Source organism: Electrophorus electricus, chromosome 24, assembly GCF_013358815.1.
Source record: "Electrophorus electricus isolate fEleEle1 chromosome 24, fEleEle1.pri, whole genome shotgun sequence".
In the NCBI taxonomy this organism is placed as follows: Eukaryota; Metazoa; Chordata; class Actinopteri; order Gymnotiformes; family Gymnotidae; genus Electrophorus; species Electrophorus electricus.
This window is the reverse complement of record NC_049558.1, coordinates 6596604-6611491: the sequence shown is the minus strand read 5'-3', so window position 1 is coordinate 6611491 and position 14888 is coordinate 6596604. Positions and strand designations below refer to the sequence as shown.

Sequence of the window (14888 nt, the reverse complement as noted above, 5' to 3'; positions counted from 1 at the left end):
GGCCACCCTACAAACATTAAAAAAAAAAAAAAAAAAAAAAAAAAAAGTTAATATGCTGCTTTAGTACTATGGTTGACGACAGTCATAGACCACTCAGTAGAAAAACGTCTGCGAAGACCTTTGAAGTGAAAGCATGTACAGTAGTACACATCCCCTCTCTCTAGTTCTCTGTTCTTTTTATACAGCTGCTTCTTCCATTCAAATGAACATTTTATGAAAGGGTCTGATGAGAGACAAAATATCTAGAAAAAAAAGTCACCAGCCAGGTCTTTGACATTCAAAGCATGGGACGTTTGATTGGGATATTGCCTAGTCATTTGTTGTCATATTATGTATTGTTTTCTGTTTGTTGAAACAGGACCTCAAAACAACACAACGCATCACCTCATTTGTTTTTGTTTTTTTCATACCAAAAACCTGGGGAGAAGAAACTTCATTTTGCACAATCGCTAATTAAAGATAAACATGTAGTTTGATGTTTGGGCTCCAACTACATAGAATATTGTTTTTGTGTGTGTTTAATCTCATTTGTAACCTATTTTATGTCAGAAAAAAACAAACATTTATTTGATAGGCACTTTGAAATTAAAAGATTTAAAAATGAGCTAAAAATGAGACATTAATGTGTGGAAAATTTACATAATCTTTATTGGGAGTTTAAACTGTTTAAGCAGAACAAGTTGTAGGGCTAAGCAAAGTTGTGTTGTTTCTTGAAAAACATTAATTTGTTTCTTTAACAAAACACGATGAAACAAAGATTTAAAAATGAGACATTAATGTGTGGAAAAATTTACATAATCTTTATTGGGAGTTTAAACTATTTAAGCAGAACAAGTTGTAGGGCTAAGCAAAGGTATGCGTTGTTTCTTTAACAAAACACGATGAAACAACAAACGCTATTGGCAACCTCCGAGTTTGTCCTCCCCGGGTTTTCTGTGAGCTGATCTGAATTCTAGCACTTTTAAACCTTTTGAAAAGAGTATTTTTTTTTATTTCAGCCTTACATTTGTTTTTGTTTTTTTTGTATTTGATCTTGTACATGTATGTGCCATTAGATCGATGTGTAGGATTTATTAATCTTTATGTAATTGTTTTTCCTCCTCCTCCAAAAGAATAACAGTATTTTTGATAGATTTTCACTAATATCTTCCACATTGATCTCCGCCCCAACTTTCGATGTCCACATTACCGGCCTTCCGAAACGGAAACCGTAGAGTAAAATACGCTTGTTCATAGCCTTGGAAATCTTTGCAACCTTTGTTAAAAATGTCAGTCCAGCAGTAATCTGGAGCATAAGAAGCTGGCTGGAACCTGCCGCTTCTGCAAACTAAAGAAGAATGGGAGAAAGAAGAGAGAGAATAAGGAAGTCAGTTCCAGCCATGACTGAAGTGTTTTCAATCAGCAGCATATTACAGAACTGACAGGTTTAACTGGTTTACTGGAAAAAGTCCCCTCCCCCATAATAGCGTTTGGTTTAAATCAGGTTTTACATAATAGCTGTCTGGATGGGTGGAGCTCAGCGGCTGGCAGTTGTGCCGTGATGGCGATGGGTAGTTGAGTCCTGAGCCGTGCAGGACTTTGGGTCTTGCTTCGTGGCCAGCGGCCCATTGTGCTTCAGACTGAGGGGAGACTTCAAAAGGTGAGGGCTTTTTCAGGATGATATCAGCCTTGCTTCAGTGCTCCTTTAAAAAGGGGAGCCTCGCTCCCATTGAGAACTCTCCACCAACATCAAAAGTGGACTTCTTAAAAACGAGAGGACCGCCCCTTCAAGTCACCTGTGATGCTTCAAAGTCAATGGATGGATGGGTGGGTGGGTCAGAGGGGCAAGTTGGAAACAATATGGTAAAGGGACATTTGTTTGATCTCTGATACCCTCCCCATATCTACCATTGAACCATATAGCTCAGTCTCCTTTGTAATTGAGTAAAAATGACCTTTCCTCACACCTACTGGGGATGCACTTATTCTATTTTTTCTCCCAATACGAGTAGGTGCTTAACTAAGCTATTAAGGGAAATTATTTTAAAAAAAATAATTGATCTAAGGTTTAAAAAAAGGACAAATTATTTTTATGGAAAAAGCTCTTTTCTTGCTTTATAGTGTCAGAGATGACATCAACTTGTAGTTTTAGCTTAATACAAGTCTTGCATTCCAGGCTCTTTATGTATCTTGAGTAGCAACTTAGTTCTTATTTTTAATACTTGCTTATTACTGCCACTTTTGAAAGAAGGTGAAAACAAAACAAAAAAAGGAATATTTTCATTCATCCTTACACTATTTTATAGAGAATGGAGTTTTATCACCTACAGGGAGAACTGTATAAAAACGTGTGACAAAACAGTCTACTTTTTTATTACGTCTCACCTACAATCAGTTGCTGCAATGTAAAATGACATATGTATATTGGTTGATCCAAAGAGATGACATTACAACAAACCTATTTACTTATTGTACAGTACATGTACCTTTTAACTTGTATGATGTTAAAATCATTAAAAGACAAACCCACGGTTTTACACTCCTCTCCTCCATCCTCTCCACACCCCCTCCGGTTGGGGTGATTTCCTGCTGGCCGTGGTAGGAGAGACTGCTACAAAAAGCAGGGCAGGTTAGCGTTGAAAACTGCCATTCGCATACCATACAGCTAAGGCAGGAAACCACACCAGTACGCACAAATGAAATGCTTAAAAAAAAAAAAAAAAAAAAAAAAAAAAAAAAAACAAAAAGAAGGCAAGTTTCCAAGTGATAAAAAAGCAGAGTGGCTTAATTATACTGCCATACCTCAACCCTGTACTTACAGGTCTAGAGCTGTTTTAGACCGACATTCTCACAAATACCCAAAGTATAATACACAGTGCACCAGGGTTTCTTGCGTGTAAAACGACTGGAATTCGGAGGAATTTGAGGTTTTAGTCTTTTCTCTGTGTACCAGCAACGGCTCAAACTCCAGCCTCAACCACCACTGAGGGAAGGGCTCCAGCATGGCCAGGAGCCAAACACCATGTCAAAAAAAAATATCATGTCGGAAAATCAAACCGGCGGGTCTCATTCACAAGCAAGGTCTTCGAGGGACAGCGTGTAAATTCCCAACCTCTCTGCACTTTTTTTTTTTTTATTGTTTCATACAGCATAACCCAATATTTGTTTAAGGAAGGAGGGTCAAAGATATTTTTAAAAATAAACATGCTTTTGACTAAAAACAAAGACATAACTGGTACATATACAGCTTCACAAAAAGGCAGAACGCAATGATACAGAGCGGTGTATTTACATCCACTGCAGACACATGCCTTCTTTCTTTCTCTCTCTCACACACACACACACACACACACACGAAAAAGTATGCCTTTAGAAAATATTTTTTTCTTAAAATAGTCCTTGCTTCCAGCAACAGACAGATAAAACATCTCTAAGAAAATCCTGCTAACATTAGCTCTCCAGCCAGATCACCAAGGACACCTAGTGAGATGAGGCATGTATTAAGGGGGGGGGGGGGGGGGGGGAGGAACTATATGATCGGCTAGTTGTAACTATGCTGTGTTCACCAAGACCTCCAATTAAAAATCCATACTTCATTCTGTGATGAAGAAGCCTTCAACAAAGATCCACCACATCTGTGGCAATGCAAGCCAGGAGTCCAGCCACCATCAGAATCGGTGGTCAAATCAGCAAGAAAGTGGCGATGGGGCCCATGTACCAAACACCCCGCCCCCCCAACGTGAGTGGGAGTACACTAAGAAGCTAAATTTCACTGGTAATCTCAATCATGAAGAATCAGTGTTCACCAATGCACAAAAAAGAGGCCCGGCCCATGTGGGTTGTTTTTTTTTTGTTTTTTTTGTTTTTTAAATACCGCTACTGCCCTGCCTATAAACGCTCCTGGAGCAGACGCTGGAGTTGGGAGCAGGGGGCTTCCTCAGCACCGCCATGCTCTACGCACCTCAGGTTGTGCTCTGCTGTGACAGCAACACCGAACACGGAAGCCGTCAGACGCTACTCAAAGCTCTTGAGCCTTGAAAAGACCCCCCAGAAAAAGAATATTAGAAATTGAGACAGAAAACACAAAAAAGAAAAGGAAAATGACAGTATGGACTCTTACACTGCGATGTTGTGTATCCCACAGGCAGACCGAAATGCACTGCAAAATGGCTGTCTTGACATGTAGTGGAACGCGTAGGATATTAGTTTACCTGAGACACACTGTTAAATGCTTCACCAAACTTTGTTGTGCTGAATAAGAACAGGTTTACGCTCTTATAAGAGATTATTGTCAGTGGTGCCCTGGGTTTGGGAAACTATCCATGACTGTATAGGGAAAACACCAGTAGAACAAAGTTGTGGTTTTCTTTTTATCTCCATTTTTTGTCTCAAGTATCAACACATGATTTTAGTATCTGCTCATTACTGTAACAACCATAGACTGATTACCCCTCCTCCAGCATGCTGTACACACACGTGCACGCGTGCGCACACACACACACACACACGTGCAAGCATGCACACAAGCACATGTGCGCGCACACTCACGCGCACGCACACACACACACACACACACACACCTGTACAACAAATATTAGGGTTTGAACCAAAGGTATGGGAACAGGTTCAAATTAAATACACAGTATTAAAAGATTACATGTCATCTGTAAAATGATACACTACTTCACCATACTGCCCATCTCCTGATGCCACACTTCTTATCCTTATTCCAAAAAAGCCACCCACCCCCGCCCAACCACAAAAAAAAAATCAAATCACAACAAGCTTTGGCCCATGTGGTATGTGCAACAAGAGCTCCAGAATTCAATTCAGGAAAAAAACAAAAAACAAAAAAAAAAACATTGAATCATGTTTAGAGTCCATAATGATGAGATCTGGCTCAGTGTAGGCGAGACTGCATGAGGGGAACAAGGAGACGTGGCTGATTAGTCTGTGCACAAACCACCTGTCCATTTTCTCCTCCAGCCAACAGGGGGCACTGCTGCGCATAACCCTTCTCACTGTACAGTCTCACACACACACGCACGCACACCCTTACATCAGTGCTTGCTCGGCAAACCAGAAGGTAAAACGTTAGAAAGGAAGTCAAAAGAAGAAAGATAACAAAAGCAAAATGGATGCCTTCGGCTCAGTCGATTTTGACGGCGGCGTATATTTTGCGGATGAACATGTAGGCTGCGTAGAAGCCGATCGTCCCCGTGAGAAGCCAGAAGGACAAGACCATCAGGGCCGTGTAGCCGAAGTACAGCAAGGAGGGAATGAACTCCACGATGTCCAGCTGGGAAAGGACAGAGCATAAAAACGTGAGTGGGCTAATATGTGCAAGTTTGTTGTCTATCTTTGAAATACTGTTAAGGTCTAACATGCATGCTTTTGTTCAAGCAATTAACATTTGAAAAAAATAAGACCACAAAGTGTATAGCAAACATAAAACAAACCATATAGCACTACAAGGCTCTTGGCAGGGTCTATTTCCAAACACGTTTGTATGCTGGAGGTGCAAGCGTGTAACCATGGCATGCACAAGAAACTTCATTGTAGATTATTAATGAAGCCTGGCCACATTATGAGCCTGCACAACTAAAAGTGTCACAGCTATTTGTAGGGCTAGCAGAATAAAAAATAACCACTGCTGCTTTGAGCTCTAGAGATCAGTCACAGTGGGAAACATGCCACAGCTCAAGCGTGCGCGCGCGTGTGTGTGTGTGTGTGTAAACGAGGTATAAATTAAACAAACTGGCGCGTATAAAACCGTTACAGGTAACCTTTGATGAGCTTTGCTGTGGAGAGTCACCTTATTGACAAAGTAGAAAACGGCATAGACGAGCACGTAGAAGGCGGAGCCTCCTGAAACTAGGAAAGTCCTCCACCACCACCGGTAGTCCTGTGGACAGCAAAAGGCACCATCAGACACTTTTAAAATATGGTTAATGGTGTTATGAATCATGCCAAATGTAAATGGTGACATGAGACACCAGTGTAGTTCATACACAGTTCAAAGGCAACAGTCAGCTACTCCACTGCAGAAACACACCTAACAGGCTTGAGACACTGGCTCACAGCCTCAACAGGTCACAGCTCAAGGTCATGTTTACAAACCTTGTTTACACATGTCACCTTGTGTGTTGCTTACACTAACAGTTGAGATCTGCAACCATCAAAAGACACAGAATGTCCCCATATCCCACCCAGACGCACCTCTGCGCAGAGCTGGAAATAGACCATGACTATGCTGATCTGTGAACAGGAAACCACTAGGATGATGAAGACCAGAAAGAGAAAGCCGAAGAGATAATAGAACTGGTTCTCCCAGATGGCCTGGAGGGGGAACAACACATCTCGGTTAGATGAGAATTGATAGCTCCCACGTTCTCCGGCCGGGACACGCTGAGGTGTGGGAGCTCTGACTTACGCTGAAGATGAAGAAGAGCTCGATGAACATGGCACCGAATGGGAGGATGCCAGCCATCAGGATCCTAGAGAGAGAGAGAGACAGAGACAGACACACACAGTGTGAGTCTCTGTACAGTCCTGTGGGGAGTATAAGGCCACTCAGCAGTGCTGTGACGCTGAAGAACTCACCCCACGAACTTGTTCATGTACCAGCGCTGCTCAGGCACCTGCCGGGGAATCTGGTTGGTGCGCACCGGGTTGTCGTAGGGCTGCTTGCGGAAGCCAAAATAGTAGCCCAGGTAGACCAGGGGCATGGAGATCCCGAACCACATGCATAGCAGTGCCAGCATGGTGGTGAAGGGCACCTGGGGGGAGGCAGCCATGACATTTACACCAGCCTTTCCTGTTAAACTGTGAAGATGAGTCTCTGCAATTGGTGTGTGAAGGAGGCGAGGACGAGAATCTGTGTGGTTACTCACAGCTCCAGAGGAGTGCTCCCCCCAGATGAAGCAGTTCAGCACAAAACAGATGCCAAACACCACACCAGGATACAGAGTTGCAGTCTACGGATATGGAGAGGCCACACACGCCCCAGCACACACGCATATACGTACACACAAAGACACACACAAAATCTGGTACAATTTCCAAAAGGCTGTAGTGCAGGTAATAAGCTATAACAGCGAGCAGCAGTATCAACGCTATCAGTTAAGAGGCCAAGAGAAGACCAGTAAACCAGGTTAAACCACCTACAGCTACGGGTGACGCAGTCACAGGTGAAACATGCACAGCCATTTTCTAATATGGAAGATCATTCAAATGATCCACAGCCATTGACTCCCTGGTGTGCAAGATAATCCTGCATAGCAGTCTGCAATCTTCAGTAATGGAACTGCCAAGTGGAAACCATGGCAACATTTCTGCCCTGCCCCTCTCCAGGTGATACTCACCCAGAAAGCCCCTTTCCTCCATCGGTGGCCTTTCAGAGTGCGGTATAGTCTACCAGCAAAGTATCCTCCAAACACGCTGTCCGGATAAACATGGGAAGACCCCACACACACACCCACACACACACACACCCACACCCACACACCCACACCCACACACACACACCCACACACACACACCCACACACACACACCCACACACACACACCCACACACACACACCCACACACACACACCCACACCCACACACACACCCACACACACACACCCCATGCACACACACACACACATCCACACACACACACACACCCACACACACACACCCACACACACACACACTCTTACTTACAGGTCCACGACCAAGAACTTTCATTTTATTATTTAACAATGACAAAATAAAAGCAAACAAAATTTTACTCAGCTGATAGTTAACATGTATTACTCCAGAATATACTAACATTTACTTCATTTAGTTCTAGTGGTTTGTCTAGTGGCATCTAATTTAATACAAGCACGTGGATTGCAGTTGCCGCTTAATGACAAACATCCGATATCAACTAATTAGAACACTTGTCTATTGCCAATACTATAGTGTTTTAACTTTAAGAGGCTGAAAAAAATATTTTCCACTAGTTTGCAATAAATAAGCCAAGTGAAACAGTCAAAGGCCAAACTGTTGTCCTAAGTACTTAAATTATATCTTCAAAAACACCACCACCACACAAGCATGCACCTCCCTGCACACACAGGCTCATCCACATATATTCATCTTACCCCATAAACATAAAGAGGAAGCAAGCAGTAGTCATCAGGGCCCCCCGACTGGATGGAGACAACATGCCCAGCATGGCCACAACTAAGACACACACGCAAAATGGGTTATTACAGTTCCCTTGGCTATTAAGGCAACAGCAATTTTCTACATTAATGAGAGGCAATGTCCTACTCACATATAACAATGAGCACCATGCAAAAGAGCTGGATCCCCGACCCCAGCAGGGAACTGAGGATCATGGGATACTGGGGTGGGCGGAAGACGTCTCCGTGAACGTTCTTCCAGCCGGACTCCTCCATAGTATCCTCCTGGGCCAGAGAGAAGGTGCAGGAGAGGGTGAGGGAGAGACAGGATGCCCCAGGAATGGCTTCACACAAACAGAAGAGGCCCACAAGATGTGGCCTCAGGTTCGAGAGGGTTCTCTTACGATGTCATCTTCCCTGTTGTAGTTGGCTATGTCTTTCCTTAGGGTTCGGATGATGATCATGCTCAGGATACCTGGGGACACGAACCACAGCTGTGTGGGCTCATGGTACAGCAAGACAAGAACCACAGCCGTGTGGGCTCAAGGGACAGCAGGACATTCTAGAACATCCTCCAGTCCCAAACTGCCCATTTGAACCCCAGGTTCCGTTTCAGTGTCACCAGCAACTACTGTGGCAGAATTTAAATCGAATTCAAACAGCTCCATGCAAGATGGGAGGGTGATTCAAACATAAGCTGAACCGCTTTAAATTGGGCGCCTAACTGAATCCAACACCTCCGACACTCGACTCCGTACTCTGCAGAGATGTTCTAGCAGAACTAGATGCTTGAGAGGAACTGGACACCTCGCGGTTTTCCCCATGTTCATACAGTGATGGCTGGCACTGCCACACACCAGGGGGGTTGCAGGCTTGCTCAGGCTTGCCTATGTCTCCAACGTCTGCTGTAGGGAAGTCCTCTGCTATATGCTATATCCTACCTAACAAATGTCAGATATTGTAAATGTTCTATTCATATAACTAGAACCTAACACTATTTTCAGCTGGACTAAAAACAGCCAAGGCATGTACAACAAGATAGCCCAAACATACCACAGATGCAGATCCGTTTAGTGACACTACATTCTTTTTCAAACTTTATAAGCAGTTTTGAGTGAGGATATTCGTTTTTTTCTAAAGATAGTGCTTTGCTCTGGTGCATCATACATGTCATAACACAAAATTCAACAAGAAAATGTTTGATGATATTGACATGCCAAAAGTCTAACAAGTGGTCAAAAAGGTGGTACTCTTTCCAAGTCGTTTTTACAAATGACTATTAATGATGAAAAATTATTGGAAAACCTGACTGTGTGTAACGCTGACGTCCTTCTAGAACACTGAAGTAGTCAACAAAGAAGCCAACCAACCCACGTGACCCAGGCCAAGTTGCTTGGCCTCATCCATCCCACCAAGTCAAAACAAAAACAGTGACATATACATCATTTGAACATCACTGACCTTAACTGTACTTGCATCACATTAACTCCTAATGTCAGTGCTTGCCAAATGTGAGTGGTGCTGAGTGGTGAGAGAGTGTCGTACCTGACAGGAAAAAGACGACCACCACAGAGTTGACTATGGAGAACCAGTGAATCTGCACGTCGCTCATGGTGAGGTACGTGTCCCAGCGTGACGCCCACTTCACCTGGCTCTCCTACGCAAAAGACGACAGCACAGATAAAAGGCGGGGGGGAAATGGGGGGAGGGAGAATCAACTCATGGGTGCACTAGCTCACCTCCCAGTGCACGGAGTAGGTAAAGATCACGCTGTTCTCCTTGTTTGGGTCAATCTCCTGCAGGGCAGAGCCACTGGCCTCGGGCAGAGTGCACCCGCTGGCCCCATCGCCCTTCAGGTCTGGAGGGGGAAAAGATGTAAATGGCATGCTCATTTATTAAGCCATCCCATCACAGGTGAGAGCCACAGGCCAGGCGGCAAAACCGCATTCACAGCAAGGCCATTATTTCAGTTGCAGCACCGCGTGATTTATTATTCACGAGTCGATCGGGATTCGCCGCAGAGTTTCACCAACCAGACCTCCTGTACCTCCAGTACGTTGGAAGCAGGGAACTCTGCAGATATTTGTCTTAGTCTTTCCCGGGAGGTGGAGAGTAAAGAGCGAGAGGAGAGTCTTGGTGAGCAGGCCGAGCTGGAGATGGAAGGACTTACCCTCTAGCCCGACGCTCTGTGGAATCACCTCAAAGCGGACGACGCGGTAATTGTGTTCTTCCTCCTCCTCCACCTTCTCTTTGTGGTAGTACAGGATGAAGGACAGGTGGTTGTGCAAGTAGTACTGCAAGGAGTGGGGCAAGAAAGTACACAGCACTTATTAAAGGTATTCATCTACTTTCAGAACGCTCCACTGCATAGCAACCCTTAAAAGGTTGGATGTAAATAAATACAAAATTTGGCTGCATAATAATAACGCCCTTAAAAGTATCAGACTGAATAAGACAGGGATTAACCAGTTACTGTTAAAATGACACGGCAAGCTTCTATGCTTCCAAGTGTGTTCAGTCACCCACCCAAACATCAGCAGTTCTCAAAAGTCATCCGGGTCAGCAAGAAATGCTTGGTTGAAAAGAAAATGGCAAAAAAATAATAATAATGTTTTGAAGGCCTGTACTGGTTCACAAGCAGTAAGAGGAACATGTCACCACCCTCACACTGTCCATAACAAATCATTAGTTCAAAAACACCCAGTGTCACCATTCATACACAGTGCCCAAATCTGAGTGGCAACGGCGCCCTCTTGTGCAAATATTTTCACATGTTAAACGTGTGCGAGTGAGTTTGCCAGCCAGGTCTGTAAGGTGCTTCGCATCCAACAAGCTCTCAAAAACCAGAAATGGAGCAGCCAGTAGCATTAGTCACCCAAAACCACAGACAACACAGTACAACAGTTGTCCTCACAACTGATAAGAATGCAACAACATTCACCGGGGATGGTGGGGGTATTTAAATAAGAGTCTTCTCAACAATGAAAGCAATGTGAGAAAGGTTAATGTGGCAGATACTTTTTGGCTACCCATCTCCATAGATACAATTTAAGGAAAACGATCTGCAGTACAGACTGCATTCTGAGTAAATATTTGGAGATGTCCAACCTTGTGTCCACAGGTTACATGCACATCTAGGACAGACAACTGAGAGCAAACCTGTTATTACCTTGTTGCTGTCAGTGAAGCCTAGCCTGTAGCCATGCTCAAACTGGACATCCTTCATGGCATCTTTCTTCTGCTCCTCGTCTGTGGCTGCCTCTCTGTTTGGGTAATACTCTAGCCTTGTGGCCACGGGAAGGTTGTCTGCAATACTGGACATTTGCATCACCCAGTTAAACCTATCCATTTAATTACCATGGACAGTGGCTAGAATGCTGGTAAATGTTACAAACTTCTAAATGATAAACTTCTTATTTGGCAGATACAGACAGATGATCTGTTCAATGCAACAAGGATGATTAAACTACATATAGTAGCTTTATATTTATGGCATTTAGCTTATGTTTTTTATCCAAAGCGAGTTACAATTATGACGGAGTCATAAGCAATTGAGAATTAAGGGTCTTGCTCAGGGGGCCCAACAGTGGCACTTGGCAGCAGTGAGGCTTGAACTAGCAACTTCTGATTGCAAGTCAAATACATTAACCACTGAGCCATCACTGCCATTAAATTATAATGTCTGTAAGAAGTAGTAAGTTCTATTCCAGAAGGTTTTACAAACCAGATAAAAGTATTCAAAGTCACTTTGCCTGTAAAGAATGAAAAAGACACTCTTCCTCCACCTCCCATTGGATGTATCCCATCTGTTACAATACATAACTACAGAGCTGGCAGGCTGGTGCCAATAAGCCAGTAGGGCGGGAGCAGGACTCACAGGTGAACATAGTACTCCTCCTGGATGCGCTCGGCAATCAACTTGCTGTTGGCCATAGTGAACTTGGTGGGCTCGTTCACCTTCCCGCACACCAACTCGCACTTTTTGTCCTGGTTCATCCACACCTGGTAGGGCGTGTTGACGATGCGGTCACCACGGAGGACCTCGCCTGGGCCGCATAAATGCCACCGTGGTCGCCCCGAGGAGGGAAAGCAAGCGTCAAGACTATTAGGCGCAATTGTGTGGCAAAACACATATGGTTTCTTTCTTGTTTTTGGGATGCGGTTTCCGACAGATATGACCAACACAACCCTGGAGTTCAGAGGGATGCGACTTACCCAGGTTCTCTGCCTTGTAGACGATGTTGGTCGGCTGGCAGAAAGGGAGCGAGTAGTACTCATAAGGAAGCTGGGTCCTAGAACTGGTCAGCTTCACTGCCTACATAAAACAAAGAGTCAAAGACATTCAGCATTACACTGCACAGAGGTTTAGGCCTACAGCACAGACGGCAAAGAGCTTTAGGATAAGGCTTTATCGTGGCTATGGCTTGACTCTGCTGCAAAACAAACTGGTCATTTTGGCAGCAAGAAGATCTGCAATTCCACCATTTAACAGAGATGTGCAGCTGAAGGTAGGCTCAAGCGGATCATAAATTAAGTGTAGAAATAGGCTATAGTTGAGCACTGATCTGAAGCAACAATACTTTGGGAAAGGTTCACAGATGGTGAGCCACACCTTGATCTCCACAGGATCATTCTGATGGAAATCCATGGGTGCTACACCAGGCACATAGAAAGGCTTGACCAAAGGCATTACGGAGAGCAGCAACAATACCCACGTTTCCTGCAGAACAAATGCAAAGCCACGAGGAAGTGGTATCAAATTGCAGTGCTGTTTAGCTGTTTAATAACAAAAAACAACAACAACAACAGTCAGCGTTTATAAAGTTCAGGAAGACTCTTCGATTTTTACTCCATTCAGTTACAAATTTGCTACAAGCTGGTAATGGGAAAACAAAACGTTTGTACGAAAGCAGCTGATTGTAAAAGACCTGTAATTTATTCCAGTGGAAAAACAAACAAGAACAGAGTATTTACAGGAGCCTCGTCTATGTGAATAAAAGTTTCACATCGTTTCACTAAATGTCATGAGTAGAAAATATTTTAATAGCTAGAAAGCCATTTTTAGTGAATACACAGTGAATTTACTCCGTAAAATACCGATACCCTTTGCGACACCAGTTAAAAGTGTTAGAAAACCGTTTGTGTGACCTTCTGTCAGCTTAGCTAGCTAGGTTGCACGAGGCAACTTAACTGTCATCGGCTCAACGCCAAACGCTGATCACCACAAAATAGCGAGCTAGTTAGCAACATCGCCTGTGGCGTTTCACAAGTAACAAGAACCTGCAAGAAATTTTAAAAAGAGGCATCGCCCTTTCCCGAGATCAGTCCACAGTCATTAGCCTGATAGCTATGTAGTGACTTGACCAATTAGCTAAGATAGCTATCTTTACAAATCAGCTGGCGTTAGCATTCCTAGAGGAGTAGGAACTGTTAGCATGCTAGCCAGTAATCTCGCTTGCTAACCAGCTACTTTACACGGCAAACGCTGTAAATACTGGGAAATTAAAACTTATAGTGTTAACAGCCAGACGTCTAACTAAAGGCAAAACAACACCGTGTTATGGTGGGTCTGAGATTTGATTTACGTGAATCGACACAACAATTAAAAATTCAAAACAGAGTTATCATTTGAACTCACCATCGCGGCCGCCATCTTGAATACACGTGTCATTCGAGACATCACCGGAAACGTGTCTCAGCTTCGTAAGCAAGCCGGCAAGGGAAGAAACGTTAGCTGTAGGATTTATCATGTGTTATTAAACCGTAAAACACTATAACTTTGCATAACTATTTATAAGAATATCCTAATTTGGTGATACGCTGCATTGCATTATGTCGCGTTTTATGCTGCGTAAAACAACTTTTATACTTTTCTGTTTTTCCGGTGTTTAGTAGCCTACCTGTCACTTTGTTAAATAACCCAATAACCCGTTCAAACGCATTGACTCTTTCAACAGCATGGTAATTAGAACACAAACAAGGTTATCTGATAAACCCCAAAATAGTTAGGACCACGATTAAAGATTTAATGCATTCTATATATGTAAACTTCTATTAAACAACTTATTGGCTGGTCAACGAAACTTTGACCAGCCAATAATTACGACAGACAGATTAAACTACTGTCAACACTAGGTGGCGCTGCAACCTTTATGTTGGACTGCAACTGGAACGTGTCGCAAAAGGAACCCGCTGCTTTGCTGGAAAGCTATTGACAGCTCTGTGATATTGATAAGAACGGCAGTGAATTCTTTTGCATCATAATATTTTCATATTTAACTAAATATTGATGGATAGTTCTATATTCTTTATTCAGCCATATAGCATCACATAGTATAAAATTCGAGTTTAGCACCAAGCTCCAATAGGATACGTGGCCATTTGTTAATAAATCTTTTTAACGCTTGTTGTTATTGTTGTATTTTCCTTTTCTATTTCATTATATTTATATATTGTTGCTACTGTCTCTTTAAGACATTTAAGACACAGCCTGCACAAGTGAAGCCCAATCTGTTACAGCCTATAAAAGGTGAGTAGGGTGTAAGGTGGTTTCCCGTGACCACTGACGATGGCATGTAAGACGTTGTTCTTGCTTCATAGTAATGGAATAAAATTGATCAAAGCTTCCGTTGGATTTCCCTGTTTTTTTTGGGGGGGGGGGGGGGCGACATTCTTTATTTTTGTTAAAGAGCACTTCACATAGCTAAATTAAGTTCCAGATTTTTCTGTTGTAAGTACCATTGAGATTAA

At 43.2% G+C, this 14888-nt stretch overlaps 1 protein-coding gene across 1 annotated transcript; it reads right to left on the bottom strand.

Annotated features, from left to right (window-relative positions):
• Window positions 1–3841: 3841 nt before the first annotated feature.
• On the bottom strand, window positions 3842–13842 carry tm9sf4 (transmembrane 9 superfamily protein member 4). The gene is made up of 18 exons (XM_027006979.2): window positions 13777–13842; window positions 12751–12858; window positions 12354–12453; window positions 12016–12184; window positions 11308–11452; window positions 10309–10432; window positions 9878–9996; window positions 9684–9795; window positions 8543–8613; window positions 8291–8423; window positions 8115–8196; window positions 7344–7419; window positions 6873–6956; window positions 6583–6758; window positions 6413–6476; window positions 6199–6318; window positions 5795–5884; window positions 3842–5278 (listed from the first exon to the last, which is right to left on the bottom strand). The coding sequence occupies exons 1-18, from the start codon at window positions 13816–13818 to the stop codon at window positions 5129–5131; spliced, it is 1965 nt and encodes a 654-aa protein (XP_026862780.2). The 5' UTR covers window positions 13819–13842; the 3' UTR covers window positions 3842–5128.
• Window positions 13843–14888: the final 1046 nt, after the last annotated feature.